Consider the following 19,251-nt stretch of genomic DNA (forward strand, 5'->3'; position numbering starts at 1 on the left):
AGTTGGAAAGGACATTAAAACCCATCCAGTGCCACCCCTGCCATGGCAGGGACACCTCCCACTGTCCCAGGCTGCTCCCAGCCCTGCCCAGCCTGGCCTTGGGCACTGCCAGGGATCCAGGGGCAGCCACAGCTGCTCTGGGCACCCTGTGCCAGAGCCTCCCCACCCTCACAGGGAACAATTCCTCATTCCCAATATCCCATCCATCCCTGCCCTCTGGCAGTGGGAGCCATTCCCTGTGTCCTGTCCCTCCATCCCTTGTCCCCAGTCCCTCTCCAGCTCTCCTGGAGCCCCTTCAGGCCCTGGAAAGCTGGAAACTGGTGTAGCCAGCCATGAGATGGGTCAGCACTGAGACCAGCCTTGTAATTCCTGGTTCCAGCCCTTGTACAAAAGCTCTTGTTCATCTTTGGACAGCTCTGAATCTCTCCAGTGACATCCTAGAGCTGTTCCAGTAAGGCAAGAAGCTCTTCCCATGGGTTGAAGTGCATGTTAACTCCTGTTTTCACTGTGTGAAATCCATCTTGCCATAGCTTGTGGTACTCATTGGGAATTTTGGTGCCTTTCAGCCTACACATGAAGGTTACTTTTCTTGCTTGGACATCTGGACACTCTTCTTGGACTATCTGACCAGCAAAATCAAAAGTCGCCTGGCAGACAAGGAAGCAGTGCTCAACAGGTGAGGGCTGGGGGCTGCCAGGGTGGCACAGCTGGAATCATGGCATGGGCTGGGGTGAGGAACCTTAAAACTCATCCCATTGCACCCCTGCCATGGCAGGGACACCTTCCATTGCTCCAAACCCCATCCAGCCTGGCCTCAGGCACTGCCAGGGATCCAGGGGCTTCTCTGGGCACCCTGTGCCAGGGCCTGCCCACCCTCCCAGGGTGGAAGGATTTTTTCCTTCAGCAGCAAAGAGACTTTGTGGTCACCATGGAAGAGCTGTGAGAAATAAGCTACTGCTTAGAGCAGCCTCCTGTGTGGTTGAGTCCTTTCTTTTTCTAAAAGAAAAATCTAAAAGAAAATCATGTAGTATAAAAAGCATTATCCTCAATGTTTCACACTCATTCACAAGAACTCAGGCTGAGCAGGTTTGGGTAGACAAACTGGCACTTACATATGTTGTGTGTGAACCTTGCAGGCAGAGGAAGGAAGCTTTGTAGTCTAAAATAGAACTGGAGCAAATTTTAGCACAAATTAGAGGAGGAAACTACAACACAAGTTGCTTACTTAGTGTTCACTCAGCTCATACAACTAATTAATGAATTAGGAAACAAATTTTATTTAATTAGGATTTAAAACTTCCTGTTTAAATAGGGGATGTGTTTCTGAGAAATACAGATGAGACTGGAAGTCAAAAGTTGCACTTGCTTACCACTGTGTGTATTAGCTGCAACAGTGGTTGGCAGCTCTTCCTTGGCAGATGCTGACCCTGGAATGGGTGGGTTTTGTTTGAGAAGAGTCTCTTTGCTGCCACTTTAAAAATCTGGTGAATAACCTGGGGAGTTGTTTGGGTTTTGAGGTCCATGGTTTGTGCCATGTTTAGTTCTGCTGAGTGCAGAAGGAATATTCTTTCCCTTGAGCACCCTGAATAGCAGCAGTTGTTTTTTTAAAGCCAGCCTGGCATCATAACCACAAGGAAAAGTGGAACTACTGTAGAGTAGAGCTCCTCCTTTCAACATGGGAACTGTGGGGTTTGAATTTCTCAAGAAGTAGATTCTGGGTTGGAACTTCATGATTTGCTCCTAACATGCATGCCGTGCGTGTTGTCTTGGTGTCACCCAGCTTGTCATGGAGCAAATTGTAACAGAAAGCTGTCCCTGGGTCTGTCAGCCTACAAAACCCTAAATAAAGCTTGGGAGTGCTTGGGGCTGTGCTGTTTGTCCCCAGTGGCAGCTCTGACATCTCCACGTCCCTGCACACCCTGAGCCATGGGAACCCTGAGCTGGGCAGCCTGGGAGTGGTGACACCACAGGGCCACTGAGGACATTTCCTGTTCTGTGCTGCAGAAACTCTGCATTTTGTACACAGTGCCACTTTCACCACTGCAGAAGTTGCCCAATGCAAGGTTACACCACCTTGCCCAGAGCTTGCAGCTGCCTGGCTGGTGGCACAGCTGACTGTCACATCTGACACTTGGCTTGCGTCATGCTCTGCGTCTGTTACTCCTTTTTAATGCCTGTTTTTCCAACCTGATTTTCCCTAGAAAAAAAAACAGGATTTTTTTAATGAGACCCCAGCTGTTTTGTGAAGGAGATTTTTCAAGGAAAAAGCAGACTAACCCTGCTTGAAATCCCTGAAGTTTTGGTGTTGTGGTTGGGTGCTCTGCTGGGTTTGCAGCTTGGCATTATTTCTGTTGGCTCTCTGGTGTGCTCTGTCCCAGCCCCTTGACTCCCAAAGGTGCAGGGACATTTCAGTGACATGTTACAGTGCAAGCAGAAGAGGGGCTGCCTTTGTTTCAGGGGAGAAGGGCCTGAATTTCAGTGTGGGGGAGGAGACAGCAGCACAGACATCTCAGGGGTCTCTGAGGTCAGGATGACCCCGAGATGTGTTAGAAAATCTCTTTTTCCTAGCCTGGCAACCGAAGAAGGAGTCAGGATTGTTCTGTTCTGGTTCTCAAGGTTGTTTATTCTCTGTTATCTATAACATTCTTTTCTCTCCCACTGAGATCTGTACAGCAGGTCAGTCGGTGGCACACTGATCACCCTCAGGGCAATGTTATCTTTTTATACTAAAAACTACCTGTACATTATTTACAATCATTTTCCAATACCTATCACCTATGTTAGACAGTGTGTTTCTACTCTAAACCAATCCAAAAGTGCCACCATCACCCAGAAGATGGAGGCTAAGAAGAAGGAGAAAGGACAAAGCACACCCAAATCCCTCCATCTTGGGACCCCAAGCTCCCATTCTAAAAACTCCAAAATTCTGCTTTTCACCCTGTGACAAACTTACTATCATTCTGCTTAAACTTTTGTGGCTCGTAAATCCTCATATAAGGTTGGTAATTGGGTTGAAATCCAAGGCACAGGAGTCTTGGGCTCTGTGCCAAGGTCTCTGAGCCCCCTGGCAGGGGTTTGAGCCATCCAGGGCAGTCAGAGGGATGTCCTGGTGTCTGACACAGACGGGCTCAAGGCAGCAATAACTGCCCTGGTTCCCCTGTTCCTCATTCAGTGCCCAGAGCAGAGCAGCAGAGGCTGCTGAGGACAGCCCAGGCTGCAAGAGGCTCTTGGTGCCTCCTGTTTGTGGACACCTGGTGTTGTTCCTGGCAAACTGCTCCTGCTTTTCCTGTTTTGAACTCTGGGGCTGTTTCTGTTGCTGACAATCCTCCCTTTCCCCTCCAGAGGGATATTGGGTATTGCCAAGGCTGTTTCCTTACAGCTACCTTGTGACCTGAAATGAGCTGATACCTTGAATCCCGGGCTCTGCTTGCTGTAACTGCTCTGTTTTAGATTTCCCTTGCTGGAAGGGTTTTACCCAGCCCTGTGTGTCTCTCCCTGGTGGCTGCAGGTACGAAGATGCCTTGGTTCTGTTGCTGACAGAGGTGCTGAACCGGATCCAGTTCAGGTATAACCAGGCACAGCTGGAGGAGCTGGATGACGAGACCCTGGATGATGATGTAAGCTGGACAGGACAGGGCCACCTGCACTGCTGCCACCTGCAGTGGCTTTTCCAGAGTTTGCACTCTGGAGTATGGGCTAAACAGCTCCTTCTCCCCTCCCTTCTGTGTGGGGTGTGACAGCATTCACAGGGGTCTGAGGATGAGGGGAGAGACGAGGATCTGACTCCATGTTTCAGAAGGCTGATTTATGATTTTATGATATATGTTATATTAAAACTATACTGAAAGAATAGAAGAAAGGATTTCATCAGAAGGCTAGCTAAGAATAGAAAAAGAAATAATGAATAACAGAGTCTGAGCCAGCTGACTGTGATTGGCCATTAATCAGAAACAACCACATGAGACCAATGAAAGATCCACCTGTTGCATTCCACAGCAGCAGATAACCATGGTTTATATTTTGTTCCTGAGGTCTCTCAGCTTCTCAGGAGAAAAAAATCTAAGGAAAGGATTTGTCATAAAAGATGTCTGTGACAGTGGGGTTTGAGCTGTAAAACAGCTTTAGTTGCTTTTCACCAAAAGTCACAGTGGAGATGCAACCTTTGGCTTTAACTTGGTTCTTACTGGGGGAAAAATTTAGATCCTTGTGTTCTGATGGTCAGAGGTGTTAGATGTCCATGTCTAGACACCTTTGGAATTTAAAGTGTTTAATTAGTTTGGAATTAATTTGCTGGTCACCTGGGAATTTAAATGCTAAAATATCACTGAAGCAAAAGCTTGAAGCTGTGTCTTGTTAGCGCTTATGTTTAAGTTGATACTGATATTTCTCCTAAGTTGATACTGATAAAAATCACCTTGAAGCTGATAAATGTCAAAGTGGAGTGGTGGCCAAAGTTGGGGGGGCAGAGCCCTGGAAGAGCAGGTCAGCTGTCACATGAGGATAGGTGAAGCAGCAGAGAGAATTTTATCACAAATGGCATCAGACAGATTTTTAAATTCTGGGGTGTTGAGGGCTGGTCACATCACAGCCTCTGAGCTTGATAACAGCTCCATTTCATAAGCAAAATTAATTATTTTCTGGATTAATTTGACACTTTTGTCATCTGGATAATTAGCTGCCATACTCCTGTAAAGACCATGTTGATGTTTGGATGCCTTTCCATGGTGATAATAATGTCACAAATAAAGGTATAAATTATCTTGAGCAGTCCTGGTGAAGTTGTCCTTATACTTCTAAAACAGGGTGGCAAATAATGATACTTGCAAAACTTCAAAATTTTTGGTATAAAACTTGAAAAGCATTTTAGTTCATTATTTAAGGACAAAATGAAGTCAGGACAGAGTGCTGTTCATTCTGTTGTTTATGTTGCTGTGTGTGTTTGTTGTTTCATTTTTACCTTCTCATATTAATAGCAGGTTTGGGCTATGATGGTAACAGGGAGCTTCTTTCTCAGTCACCTGTGTAGTTGAGCATGGAAAGAGTGTTTTACTGTTAAAATTATTGCTTAATTCACCTTTAAAGTTCTTACCACTCTTTCCCCTCCCTCCTCCTGCACTGTCCCCCCGATTTTATCAATTCTGCATGAAAACAGAACAAATTCTACATGAAAATAAGTTCCAGTGGAGTATGCAAGTTACATTTCTCTATTATCCTGTTTGAGGGGAGGGGGGTTTCTCCCTTCCCAGGGGAACACAGAGCTTTGGGGACCCAGGGAAGGGCAGTGCTCACCCCATGTCCTTCTGTTTGCAGCAGCAAACGGAGTGGCAGCGGTACTTGCGCCAGAGCTTGGAGGTGGTGGCCAAAGTCATGGAGCTCCTGCCAACTCACGCCTTCTCCACACTCGTAAGTCCTGCCCCAGGCCAAAGTGCCACGTGGAATCAGCACCAACTGCTGGAGATTTTTTTTTTTTTGACAGATGTCTCAGTGCCAAAAAAAAAAAAAAAAAAAAAATTGGAAATTTGGGGTTGGATGCAAAACTTGCATCCAAAACTTGGCAAACTTTGCAATGAGAGATTAGAAATTGAAGAGAAAGAATTGTTTCTTTGGCTTTGTTGAATTTCCTGGTGTGTTTTGAAGAGAGTGGTTCAGTGCTAAGTCCAGCTTGGAGGACATAGAAATTCCCACCTCTCGAAGTGGCAGCAACCACTCTGGGCTGTTTATCTTGGCCTTTATCTCGCAGGCAGGGCTGTGAATTGGGCAGATAAGTGTCATTGTTAGGGCTTTAAAGAGAGTGGAATCTTTATTTTAATTAAAGGCTAGATAAAAATTCTGGAGAGAGGCCTTGGACTATTGGGAAGCAGATCTGATCTGGGTAAGTGCTTTTCTTTAGCTGCTGTCACTACCTTTGATGGTGTATAAGTTGTCTAGGCTTGTAGCATCTTATTAACAATTTTGAGGAGGAGATCTTGAGGACAGAAGTGTGGCCCAGAATTCAGAGCAGTCCAGGTGGGGTTTTGCTGGGTGAGGAGAAAGGGAAATAACAGCAGTGAGATCTCAGCAAGTGCATTAACCCTGCTGGGAACACTGCACAGCTCGACCTCAGAACTGTATTCCCAAGGAGCAGAGAAAACTGGGCTGCTGCAGAGGCAGGAGATGCCTGACCTGAAGTGCCTTTGCAGTTGCTGTTTTTCTTGAGGCAGGGAAGCAAAGCCTGTCACTAGCAGGAGGGAACAAAGAGAGGCTGCTGTGCAGCCCTGCCGTGAGTCACTGAGGAGCAGAGCAGTGTTCAGGGAGCAGATGGATCAGATGGAGCACAGCATGTGGCTTCCTTGGAGTAGCACATCCACATGAGGAAGGCTCTGTGGTTTTTTAAACTCCCCTCAGGCAGTTATGCAGAGACACTGCATTGGTAATTAGGCACAGCATGTTGGTAGGGAGTGCTTTCCTGAGCCCTGCATTGTTCCTGCTGGGGGATTGGGGGATGTGGGAGCCTCTCCAGCAGTTCCCAGTGCTTTTCCCAGTGGCTGCAGGGCTGGTGGGTGCAGTGGTTAGTTTAGGAGGTTTAGCAGTGGCAAATAATTAAAGCAGTGGAGAGCAGCTGCCATGACTCCATCCCATGCTGGGCAAGGAAAGGCTGCAGCTCCTTCTGCTGATGGACAAGAGAATTCCATCAAACCAACCACCAATTTCAGCCATTTTCCCCAGCAGAAATTAAATAGAGCTGTGCCAGGCTGGAAGGGTTGAGAAAGATGTTTTAGCTGAAGTATGAGCAGGACCTGGCATGTTTGCTGTCACTGCTGAGTGATGGAGCTGGGCTGACACTCTGCTCCCACACTGGGGTGCATGAGGACTGTGGTGTTTATTCCTTCGGCTGTTTTCCCCATGGAATATCACTGCTGCAGCCTGCAGCTTGCTGGCAGAGTGCTGCATGCTTCCCTTCTGTACCCTGGTAGAGGCACTGAACTCAACTTTCTGGTTGCATAATATTTTGGGAGATTTTTAAGTCTCACCTTTTGAGAAGGTGACACTTGCTGGTGAGGTGGGTGAGCACAGACCTCCTGCACCTCAGACTCTGCCACTCCTCTGCTCCTTGGGCTGGGTTATGCCTCCAGCTGTGTATTCCTGCTGTGTGCCCTCACTTGCACTGTCAGACCATTATCTTGTCAGGCTGATTGCTGGGGTTAGAGGCAAAGGAGAGCTGCCACAGGGAAGTGCCTTCAGGGGAGTGATCTTTGTTTTCCTGACAGCTGTCAGGACCTGGGAAGCTGTGGGATGCAGGATCAACCCAGAGCCCATCCTGCCCTTCTTCCAAATGTCTGTGTGAAGGCACTGGGGAGAAATGAGAGCGCTCTGCTCTGGCAGAGCAGTCAGTCATTGGCTGTTACTGTCTGCCAAGCCCCAGGATCACAATCAGTTCTTCTCTCTTTCAGTTTCCCGTTCTGCAGGATAACCTGGAAGTGTATCTGGGGCTCCAGCAGTTCGTGGTCACTTCAGGAACAGGTAATAACCACCTCTAACACTGTGCTCCTCCCTATTTCATCACTGCAAAACCACTCCAGACCCGCTTTGGTGTTGTTTTTTCTGTATTCACTTGATCCAAACCTGTGTGGTGCCTCATGGCTCAGTGTTAAACTCCAGCAGCAGACGGAAATCTCATAATATGATTTATTCTTATTGGCTTGGTTCTTCCCTTGTTCTGGTATTTGAAGTGAAGATACCAGAGGTGTTAGAAGCAGGTGTGCAGCACCAAATGCTACAGCTCCTTCCTGAGAAACAAGGGAAGTAGCAGTGGTGAGATCTACCTGAGGGCAGGCTGTAGTTTAAGGAAATACTGAAATTCCCTGGTGTGACCAGGAAAGGAATCTGTCACATCTTCAATACTGCTGGACAGGGCAAAATGGTGACTTGTATAGCCAGTTCTAGTAAAAAATATTCCCAGTTTTAGGATCCTTTCAGCCCTAGGATAAGCAATGTGTGGGGGTTCAGTGCTGTGTTAGAAGCTGTCCTGGGGGCTGGAGCAGCAGCAGCTCGGTGCAGTTCTGGATTGAGCCCTGGGTGGTGGCACAGAATCCCAGAATGGGTCTGGAAGGGACAACAACTTCCCTGCTCATCCCAGAGCATGTGGCGCAGGCTTGTGTGTTTGTATTGATGGCACAACATGGAGAGGTTGGTGCTTAAAGCTTGTTTTGAGATTAGATACAGTCAGTGGAAAGAAAATCTGATTTTCTTCAAAAGGTGGTGTTGGAGAACATATTTGCTTTTTTAGTAGAAGCTCTGGAATGTTTGAGCCCAGGTGTCCACACCTGAGCAGCAGCAGGAGGATTGTGTGGGGCTCGAAAACCTCATTAGCAGATTGTTTCGTGTACCTGAGAAACATGGAAGTGCACAACACACCTCACACCAGAAGTGAAGCCACAAATTCTCTGGCCCAAATCTGCTGCTGGATCACTGGAACTGCAGCCAGCAGAGGGAGTGTGGAAAACACCTTCTCCATGTGGAAAACCACCTTCTCCATGAGAAAACCACCTTCTCCATGTGGAAAACCACCTTCTCCATGTGGAAAACCACCTTCTCCATGTGGAAAACCACCTTCTTCATGTGGAAAACCACCTTCTCCATGAGAAAACCACCTTCTTCATGTGGAAAACCACCTTCTCCATGTGGAAAACCACCTTCTCCATGTGGAAAACCACATTCTCCATGTGGAAAACTACCTTCTCCATGAGAAAACCACCTTCTCCATGAGAAAACCACCTTCTCCCATGTGGAAAACCACCTTCTTCCATATGGAAAACCAACTTGCCACCTGGAAAAGTATCTTCTCCACCTGGAAAACCATCTTCTCCAGAGCAGGGAATGCTCTTGATGGTAGCAGAAAACAGCAAGGCTCCTGTTTATGGAGGAATTCACTCCATACAGAAGGAAATAAAGGTGTAAAGGGCTGAAATAGTAATTTATATCTTTATCAGCCCTTGAGGTGTTGTCAGAAGAGCTGAGCTTCCTTTCCAGAGTTCTGCAGTGCCTGGGCCAGTGCCGCCATCTGCCCTGTGGCCCAGAGCTAGTTTCACAATAGAATTGGAACAAACTTGGCACTTTCTGTCACTTTGTCACCAGGTTTCCCATCCCCAGGAGCAGCAGGGATCAATCCCAGAGCCGTGGCGCTCTCCCCTTGCGCGAGCAGCGATTTCCAGCTCTGGGGGCAGCCCTTAGAGAAACTCAGCTTTGTGGCTGTGTGGCTGATGGGCTGTGGTGTCCCTGCAGGTCACAGGCTGAACATCACAGCAGAGAACGACTGCAGGAGGCTGCACTGCTCGCTGAGGGACCTGAGCTCGCTGCTGCAGGCCGTGGGCCGCCTGGCCGAGTACTTCACCGGGGACGTGTTCGCCGCCAGGTTCAACGACGCGCTCACCGTGGTGGAGAGGTGGGTGCAGCTGTGCCTGCAAGGGAGGGCACCAGGAGCAGGCTGAGAAGGGTTTATTGCTTAGAGAACAGCATCTCAAAGCTATGAGGTTTATAAGGCAGCAAGCACTTGGCCGTAGTCTAAGATGGTCCCAAGTTCTTTGTGATAAACTCTAGAAAGTTTATGAATTTCTAATTCAATGGACAGTCACCTGTCTTGGTTTGGAAAGACAGGTGTCTGCTAAGGAAGGCAGGAGCCTCCCCTGAAATGGAAAATGTAAACCCTCCCCACCCCTCTGAATTGCAATAAATTTTAAATTAAGGGGCTCTCAGGTAAAAAATATGGGAGCAGGAAATAACAGTTCTTTACTAGGGAAGAAAATCAAAGGATAAAATAAACAATGCAGTACGCTAGAACTGAGTCAGAACCCAACCTGACACCCTGTGGGTCAGGGTGTTGGCAGCAGTCCCATTGGAATTGTGGCTCAGCCCTCCTGCAGTGTCAGGGGTGGTTCTGTTGGAGCAAGGGGGATCTGTAGAGAAGGATGTATTCTTCCTCTGCAGATCCAGTGGAAGAAGAGGCAGCTGCTGTTCCTCCGGGGAATCCCGTGGAGAAGCCGTGCTGGTGTCTCAAAACCTCTGGGTTATATCTGGGTAGCAATGCTTGGCTCCTCCCCCTGGATTATATCTGGGTAGCAATGCTTGGCTCCTCCCTCTGGGCTCACATCTCCCAATGGGATGCTGTAGTTCTTATCAGCCATGCAGTGACATTCAATAGCTGTTATCAGCAGGTGCCTCCTCTGAGGGAGGAGTGGTTGTGGAAGAGATCAGGAAAAACTGTTCACTTGGCAAAAGACAACTGCCATACAGATGGTAATAGAATACATCTTGCCTTACAACCTGGAACATCATCACAGAGTGTATTTGGCTTTTCTGATCTGTCACCTTTACTTCTTTCTACTGCAGTGTATCCACATTATCAATGTGGATACTTTTGCCCAATAAGGTCTGAATACATGTACACACATGTGTTCTGGGTCCCAGAACGAGGTGAGAGATGAGAATTTGACTCTGTGTTCTCAGAAGGCTGATTTATTACTTTATGATATTATATTATATATAATATTCTCTTTTAATATAATATTATTTTACATTATATATTATGTTTTATTAAAAGAGAATGATATACTAAAACTATATGAAAGAAAGAGAAAGGATGCATCAGAAGGCTAAAACAAGAATGATAATAAAAACCTGTGACAGACTCAGCAAGTCCAACACAGCTGGCTGTGATTGGTCATTAAATTACCAATTCACATGCTGAGTAAACAATTCTCCAAATCACATTCCAAAGCAACAAAACAAGGAGAAGCTGAAGCTTCCCAGGAGAAGAAATCCTGGTGAAGGGATTTTTCATAAAATATCACGGTGACAATGAGTTTTATAAGGCAGCAAGCAGTTGGCCATAGTCCAAGATGGCCCCAAGTTCTTTGTTGCAAGATAGTTTGTAACTTTCTAATCCAATAGACAGTGACCACAGAGTGTGTTTGGCTTTTCTGACCTGTCACCTTTTGATGCAGTTCGTTTGAGGGGGCTCCCCAGGTTGAACTTTGTGATCTTCAAGGCCTTTTCCAACCTCAGTGTTTCCATGATTCTTCTCTTCAATGAAAAGACCTGTGAAAGCTGAAGGGGCAGATGTTTTCTTATCCTCTCCTAGATACTTAATTAGCACATAGTTACAAATGGGAGAATTTCAGGCTTTTACACAGGTTTTGTGTTTTCATTTCTGTGCAGGAGCATCTCACTTGTCCCATGTTACCCCAAACAGCGCAGTAGGCTCTGAATGATTTTAAGCTAAATGATCAAAATCTCATTTGTGTATTAGCTAAATATCCACCCAGACTGGGGAAGAGCTGCACTAGCTCAGATGCTGGAGCAGATCTGTACAATCCCTTTGCTGCCATGTGTGTTTGCACCTGCAGGTTGGTGAAGGTGACGTTGTATGGATCCCAAATCAAACTGTACAACATCGAAACCGCCGTTCCCTCCGTGCTGAAACCTGACCTCATCGATGTGTGAGTGGGGCTGCACCCAACTGGGCACTCACAGGGTGGGCAAGGCTTGGAGCTGCTGCTCAGACCCCTCCTTGGCAGATCCTCTGGGAAACAGCCTCCCCAGCCCTTGGCAGCTCCCCAGGAAAGCACCTTTTTCAGCTGAGGAAAGTCAGCTGCCAGCATTTTGGACCAGTCTTTGCTCTAATGGAAGTACCCAGGTTGTTTAAGGGAAAACATGTTTGTGCTGAGAAGGAAAAGTGCCCCTTAAATCAGCTCTGAGAGCAAACTGGGATTGTGCCCTGTGCTGGTGGCTGTAAAAGCAGGGTAATTAATGAGGAAATAAGTGTTACAACAGTGGTATTTTAAAGAAATGGATCCACTGTGTAATGTGTAGTTTATTTATAAATCCAGTTGATGGATTTTTTGCTACCAAAGTCAGATCTGGGGCTCAGGTAAAAGAGCTTTTTCCCAGCTGAGGGTTTCAGATCTTTTTCTTCCAAAACAAACATAACCCTTGCAGCTGTGCAAGCCATTTCTGGGACAAACAGCTGCCATCCAGGCACTGCCATTCAGTGTGAAATCTTGGTGCTGCTGGTCACAGGTCACCTCCCTCTGTGACAGACTTGTAGGGACCCTCCCTTGCTGAGGCTGTGCACACAAACCTGTTCCTTGCCAGCTGGAGCTCTGTGAGCAGAATTTAAGGTTTGAACACTTGTTCTGGTTTGTAATTGCACCTTCAGCAGCTCCTTGTAGACCTCCTCTAGATTTCACCATATCACTGTAGAACTAATGGGATTTCTCCTACTAATCCCAAGTTAATGGCACTGAAATTGGTGCAGGTGATCTTGTTGTAAAGGTTTTTCTGGTTTACAATAATTGGGGAGGTGTTTTCTGTCAGCAAGGGTTCACCCTTCTCCCTGTCCCTGAAGAAACCTGTGATCCATTTTTTAATGCTTGCCTGAGAAAGCAGCACTGTCCCACATTTGGGGGCCACCTCTGTGAAATTGAGGGACATCCTGACTCAACCCTCACCTGACAGGAGTGTGATTATCAGCTGTGTTTACAGTCAGGTACCAGTTGATGATAACTTGGCTTTATCAGTTCCCACCTTTGCCTTGGTGAGTCCAGAACTAAAACTAAAGGAGAGTAAGGATTTTTTACAAACCCTGCTGCCTGAAACACCTCTCCTGTGTCCTGTTGCACTGCTCACTGTGTCCCCTGGTGTCCCCAGGCACGCCCAGTCCCTGGCAGCCCTGCAGGCCTACGCTCACTGGCTGGCCCAGTTCTACAGCGAGGTGCACCGGCAGAACCCCGAGCAGTTCATCTCCCTGGTGTCCACAGCACTGGAGGCCATCACCCCCCTCATCAGCTCCAAGGTACTGCCCCCCTATGGCTGGGGGCTGCACTCTGCTCAGCTGGGGTGGGCTGGGAGCTGGGCTGTGGCCCAGAGCCATGGGAAGTGTCCTGACAACACTGCAGGTCAGGCTAATGCAAGCATAAGCAACTTAAAGGCTTTTAAACTCAGTCTAATGATTTTATGGCTTGAAAGCAGGAAATTCTCTCTCTCCTAGTATTAAGGGAATTAAACTATGCTCTGGTTGACTAATAAATCATAGAATTGTTTAGGAAAAGCTCTCTAAGATCAAGTCTAAACCATTTCTCCAGTACTGCTAAGGCCACCACTAAAAATGCCACATCCACAGAGCTGTTAAATCCCTCCAGGGATGGGGACTCCACACTGCCTTGAGCACCCTTTCCATGAAGAACTTTTCCCAAAATCCAATCTAAAGCTTCCCTGGCATATTTCCTCTCATCCTGTCTCTGTTCCCTGGAATCAGAGCCTGCACCCCTCCAGGTCCTGGGGGCTCAGTGAGCTGATCCTGGCTGTGTGTGCTGGTGGGACTGACCACCCCTGTGTGTCTCAGGTGCAAGAGAAGCTGCTGCTGTCTGCGTGCCACCTGCTGGTGTCCCTGGCCACCACGGTGCGCCCGGTGTTCCTGATCAGCATCCCAGCAGTGCAGAAGGTGTTCAACAGGATCACTGACACCTCTGCCCAGCGCCTCCCCGACAAGGTCAGTTCACCCACAGCTGTCCCACATGCCAATGAAGGTTCTGTCCTTGGGAAGATGTGCCTCAGGTGCTGAGGGATTGTCTTGGTTTGGAGACAGGTGTGTGCTAAGGAAGGCAGGAGCCTCCCCCAAAATGGAAAATGTAAACCCCCTTCCTCCAAATTGCTCTAAATTTCAAATTAAGGGGCTTTCAGGCAACAAAAATTATGGGAGCAGGAAATAACAGTTCTTTAATAGGGAAGAAAATAAAAGAATAAACAATGCAGTAAACTAAAACAGCACTGAGTCAGAACCCAACCTGACACCCTGTGGGTCAGGGTGTTGGCAGCAGTCCCATTGGAATTGTGGCTCAGTCCTCCTGCAGTGTCAGGGGTGGTTCTGTTGGAGCAGGGATCCTGTAGAAAGGTGTATTCTTCCTCTGAAGATCCAGTGGGAGAGGCAGCTCCTGTTCCTCTGGGGAATCCAGTGGAGAAGCCATGCTGGTGCTCCAGAACCTCCAGAGTATGTCCAGTTGGGAATGCTTGGCTCTTCCCTCTGGGCTCACATCTCCCAGTGGGATGCTGTAGTTCTTATCAGCCATGCACTGACATTCAATAGCTGTTATCAGCTGATATCTCCCCAGTTGTGGAAGAGATAAGGAAAACTTCCCACTTAACAGAAGACAACAGCGTTACAGATGGTAAATAGAATACAATTTGCTTGACAATCCAGGACAGGGATAACATCAAAAATCAGCAACCTTCTCTATATTGTGTATATCCACAAATTACAGTGATATTGCATGTAATTAATGACCTATTTTGAGGAACAGCACAAGGAAAAAACACAATTGCACCTCTTAGATCTAATTATTTTCTCTTTTGTTGACACCATCCCCATTTATGCATCATCTTCACAGTACAGGCACGCTGATTCTGACCTACACAAAGAGGTTTTTGTGAAACTGGAGTATTTATATTGCAGAAGCAATGTAAATAATATAAATGTATTGTATTTATGACACTGAAAAGCCACAGTGCTGGGATATGGTTGTGTTGTGCTGGCAGGGAAGCACCAAGTGCTGCACAAGTGCAGAAGCTCAGCATGTAAACCAGACAAGGAATAATGAAAGTAAAATCATCTTTGTTTTTATAAGCAGCAGAGATTTACTGCTGCAGGGAAGGCTGACAGAACTGGGAGCTGCTTCCAGGCCTTAAATCCTGGAGCTTTGCTTCTCTCTGTCTTTGCAGGGCTGGTTGTTTTCATTTAGGCTCGAGTTCTGCTGTTGAATAGTGAGCACTGCTGTTGTCTTGGAGAGCCATAAAATATCACCTCACTCCAGGCTTGTGCTCTAGCAAAAATTACCTTGGGAAAAAAGTTAAAACTTTGTCTCTTTGATTAATGTTGCCCAGAGAAGTTGTGGCTGCCCCATCTCTAGAAGTGTTCAAGGACAGGCTGGACTTGGAGCAGCCTGGTCTGGTGGCAGGTGTCCCTGCCTGGGACAGGGGGTTGGAAGTTTGTGACCTTTAAGGTCCCTTCAACCCAAACCATTCCATTATTCAATGGTTTTGCTGTTAGTCCAACCTTGGTGCTGTCTGGGCTCTTGTAGGTGGTTTCTGCTCCCACCTCTCATTGTGGGTACAGGAGCTCAGGGTTGATACTCACCTGTGTGGGTGTTTTGGGAGCTGCAATCCATCCTCAGTGTCCAAGCAGCTCTGCAGAGCCTCACCCCACACACCAGAGGTGCACAAAGCAGGGGTGGAACACCATGAGCTTTGCCCTCGCTTCCCACCCAAGCCATTCCACCAGTTGTCTTGGTTTGGAAAGACAGGAGTCTGCTAAGGGAGGCAGGAGCCTCCCCTGAAATGGAGACTGTGAACCCTCCCCACCCCTCTGAATTGCAATAAATTTTAAATTAAGGAGCTCTCAGGCAAAAATATGGGAGCAGGAACTAACAGTTCTTTAATAGGGAAGAAAATAAAAATATGAACAATGTAGTAAATTAAAACAACACTGACAGAGTTCACAACCTGACACCCTGTGGGTCAGGGTGTTGGCAGCAGTCCCATTGGAAATGTGGCTGCAGCCCTCCTGCAGTGTCAGGGGTGGTTCTGTTGGAGCAAAGGGGGATCCTGTAGAGAAGGATGTATTCTTCCTCTGAAGATCCAGTGGAAGAAGAGGCAGCTGCTGCTCCTCCGGGGAATCCCATGGAGAAGCCGTGCTGGTGTCTCAAAACCTCTGGATTTTATCTGGGTAGCAATGCTTGGCTCCTCCCCCTGGATTTTATCTGGGTAGCAATGCTTGGCTCCTCCCCCTGGATTATATCTGGGTAGCAATGCTTGGCTCCTCCCCCTGGATTTTATCTGGGTAGCAATGCTTGGCTCCTCCCCCTGGATTATATCTGGGTAGCAATGCTTGGCTCCTCCCTCTGGGTTTTATCTGGGTAGCAATGCTTGGCTCCTCCCTCTGGGCTCACATCTCCCAATGGGATGCTGTAGTTCTTATCAGCCATGCAGTGACATTCAATAGCTGTTATCAGCAATGTCCCCTCCCAAGGGAGAAGTGATTGTGGCCACTCAGAGGCTGATAAGGCAAACTGCCCACTTGACCAAAGATAATCTGCCATACAGATGGTAACAGAATACATCTTGCCTTGCAATCTGGAGCACCACTCCTCCCACCCCAGGCATTCAGTGGCTGTGCTTGCTGTCCCTGCCAGGCCCAGGTGCTGGTGTGCAGGGCTCTGTCCAACGTGCTGCTGCTGCCCTGGCCCAACCTGCCCGAGAGCGAGCAGCAGTGGGCCGTGCGCTCCACCAACCACGCCAGCCTCGTGTCCGCCCTCACCCGCGACTACCGGCAGCTCAAGGCCACGGCCAGCCTGCCCCAGAGGAAGGTGCAGCTGGAGGACAGTAAGTACCAGAGCCCTGCTCACTCCTGCTGCTCTGGGGAGTGTCATTAAGCTGATTTCACAGTGGTTATTTTGGCTGAGAAATTGTTTCGCATACGGGGAGGGTGGCGAAGGAGCAGGTTGGGTTTTATTTCTGTTTTTAGAGGTTTTTTCTGCTCTGTACAGGGCACTCTCATCTCAGGTCACCTGTAAATTCTTCCATTAGAGTGCTGTCTTCCTGGGATCATGGTTGGGATAAAAGTTTAAATAGTAAGGATTGCATTGGGAATACTGAACAGCCTCTTGTGTAGTATTGGAAAACTGGCTGGAAGCAGCGTTAACAAAGATCGTGGTTGTAAAAAGTGAAGGGGGAAAATAAGAATTTCTTCCTTGGAAAGTACTGGAGAGGGTTTATTTAAATAGGAGGAATTTAAATAGGAGGACAAGGGTGCAGGGAAACTGCTGAATATATATATATATATATATAAATGTAACTGCTGCTTTGGGCCTGGTTTGCCATGATTTGGGGTTTTTTTATTGAGGATCACTTTAAAAATCATTCTGAAATCTGCAGTGTCGCACATCATTTGTTTTAATTGCTCTGTGTGTGAGCTTAATTTCTCTTCCTCTTACCTGTGAGCAGTTTTGGCACATGCAAGAAGCATCACTCCTCTTGTTTTTGCAGCCAAAGTGATCATCCACCAGACACTGAGCGTTCTGGAAGACATTGTGGAAAGTGTCTCTGGAGAATCCACCAAGTCCCGGCAGATCTGTTATCAGTCGCTGCAAGAATCCGTGCAGGTCTCACTAGCCCTCTTCCCAGCTTTCATTCATCAGTCAGGTATAACCTCAGGCCAGGGGTCATGCTGTGAGTAGCTTTCTGAGCTCCTGGTGACACCCAGAGCAGCAGCAGAGCTGTGGTGTGGCTGTGGAGTGTGTGGGGTTGCTGTGCCTGGGTGTGCTGGGAGAGCTGGGCTGAAGGGACATCCCTGCCAGCCAGGATCCAGGCAGGGTTGTCACAGTTTCAAAGAGGAGCTGGTCCTGAGCACAAAAAAACCAAAAAAAAAGAGCTTTAAAATACCCTCTCTGGCTGTATTTACCATTAAGAGGAATAGTTATCATCAGACTGGGTCAAATGATGTGGGATTTGGGGGTTTCTTTCACTGAGATGGAGCCAGGACTGTCACTTCACAGCCTGCTGGCCACCAGTTTGCATTTTGTGTCACATCAGATGCTTCCTCCTGTTCCCCTTGGAGCTGGGTGGGATTTTATCAGTGGTGGGGGTTGAGGGGAGACAAAAGCAGTGAAATGCAGAGGATCCAAGGCAGCAGCAAAGGTGCTGTGACTCCAGGGAGCTGTTGTCTTCAGAACAGCCTCATCAATTGCTATTTATTGCCTTATCAAAGGCTGTGTGATGAGAGAGGAGTTGAGCAGCTCCAGCTTGGTCATCCAGTGTTTATTGGGATGGGTGAAGGATCAGCTGGGTGCTGATCAGCTCCCTGCAGCACCACGTGCTCACTTCTGAGGATAGAAGGGTCTTCTCAGTTCCTGCCAAAAAAACAAGCTGGACTCTGTCTCCTCCACCCCGAGCTCTGTGGGTGTTTTGGATTTCCTGGTGTTTCCTGTTAACCCTGAATGAGCAGTGAGCACTGGAGTTGGGCCTGGAGCTGCCCCTGGGCTTTGTCCCAGCACTCTGAGCACACTGAGGCCTTGCTGGCAGGATTTTGGTTGTTCTGAGGGGCTGGGTGCTGCCTGTGCTGGTCATCCCTGGCAGGTTTTGAAAAGGGATAAACACTGCTGAAGCCCTGTAGGAACCAGCTGATGGTTTCAGTTTCTCAGACAACCCTGTTGGTAAATTCCCAAGAGTAAATGGGGTTCCCTGAATAGGAGAAGCAAACTTCAGACTTAAACATAAAAGACTTTTTGATGCACTTGGATGTTAACATGTTCTTGTTGCTTTTCTCCTCTCTTAGATGTGACAGATGAGATGCTGAGCTTTTTCCTCACCCTGTTCCAAGGCCTGAGGGTGCAGATGGGAGTGCCTTTCACTGAGCAGATCATACAGACCTTCCTGAACATGTTCACCAGGTACTGCCCAGCCCTGGTCACTTCTTTCTTACCCTCAGGAAGGTTTATCTGAGGAGCTGCTCAGCCAGCTGGTCCCTGTCCCTAAAGGGGGCTGTTTGCAGCCTTTGTGACTTTTGTCACATCCCAGGGCCGAATCTGAGGAAAACACTTCCAAGTGTGGAGAGACCCAGTGCATGTCCATCAGTCACAGCTGCCATTGTGCAATCCCAACTCTCCCACAGACTTCCTGGCTGTGTGGGGTGCTGAACTGGACTCTCACATCCCCTCTTAGCTCCTGCCCAAGGTCTCAGAGTGTCCCCTCACTCATCTTTTCCTGGGGAGGGGGGGGTCTGTCAACCCTCAGTCAAACCTCCCTCCCTTCTGTGCCTCCATGTACTTGGCCAGTATTAAAGGAGCCTTTAGAGGCATCACCAATTTTCCTGTGAAGCAGGTGAGCCTTTGGATCCCTGGGGATGTCCCTAATGGCTGTTTGTGTCCCAGGGAGCAGCTGGCAGAGAGCATCCTGCACGAGGGCAGCACGGGCTGCCGCGTGGTGGAGAAGTTCCTGAAGATCCTGCAGGTGGTGGTGCAGGAGCCAGGCCAGGTGTTCAAACCCTTCCTGCCCAGTGTGATCTCCCTGTGCATGGAGCAGGTCTATCCCATCATTGCAGAGGTATTCAGCTCCCAGGGCAGGGCAGGGCAGGGGAGGCATTGCTGGGGAGGTGTGATGGTGTTCACAGGGGTCCCAGGATGAGGGAGGAGACAAGAGAGATAAGAATGTTGACTCCATGTTTCA

General features: G+C 48.0%; 1 protein-coding gene across 2 annotated transcripts in view; it reads left to right on the forward strand.

Moving 5' to 3' along the window:
- The window catches only part of XPO6 (exportin 6), a 65,785-nt gene that overhangs the window by 37,553 nt on the left and 8,981 nt on the right, over positions 1–19,251 (forward strand). The window contains exons 9-20 of one of the 2 annotated variants that reach the window (XM_058035264.1): positions 567–676; positions 3,509–3,617; positions 5,311–5,403; positions 7,431–7,500; positions 9,262–9,421; positions 11,382–11,474; positions 12,685–12,829; positions 13,379–13,525; positions 16,221–16,410; positions 17,074–17,229; positions 18,362–18,476; positions 18,957–19,128. In XM_058035264.1, coding sequence (XP_057891247.1) covers positions 567–676; positions 3,509–3,617; positions 5,311–5,403; positions 7,431–7,500; positions 9,262–9,421; positions 11,382–11,474; positions 12,685–12,829; positions 13,379–13,525; positions 16,221–16,410; positions 17,074–17,229; positions 18,362–18,476; positions 18,957–19,128 — 1,560 coding nt within the window. The remainder of the gene's footprint in view (positions 1–566; positions 677–3,508; positions 3,618–5,310; positions 5,404–7,430; positions 7,501–9,261; positions 9,422–11,381; positions 11,475–12,684; positions 12,830–13,378; positions 13,526–16,220; positions 16,411–17,073; positions 17,230–18,361; positions 18,477–18,956; positions 19,129–19,251) is intronic. The other variant, XM_058035265.1, reaches the window with a different exon arrangement.

Source organism: Melospiza georgiana, chromosome 16, assembly GCF_028018845.1.
Source record: "Melospiza georgiana isolate bMelGeo1 chromosome 16, bMelGeo1.pri, whole genome shotgun sequence".
Taxonomy (NCBI): Eukaryota; Metazoa; Chordata; class Aves; order Passeriformes; family Passerellidae; genus Melospiza; species Melospiza georgiana.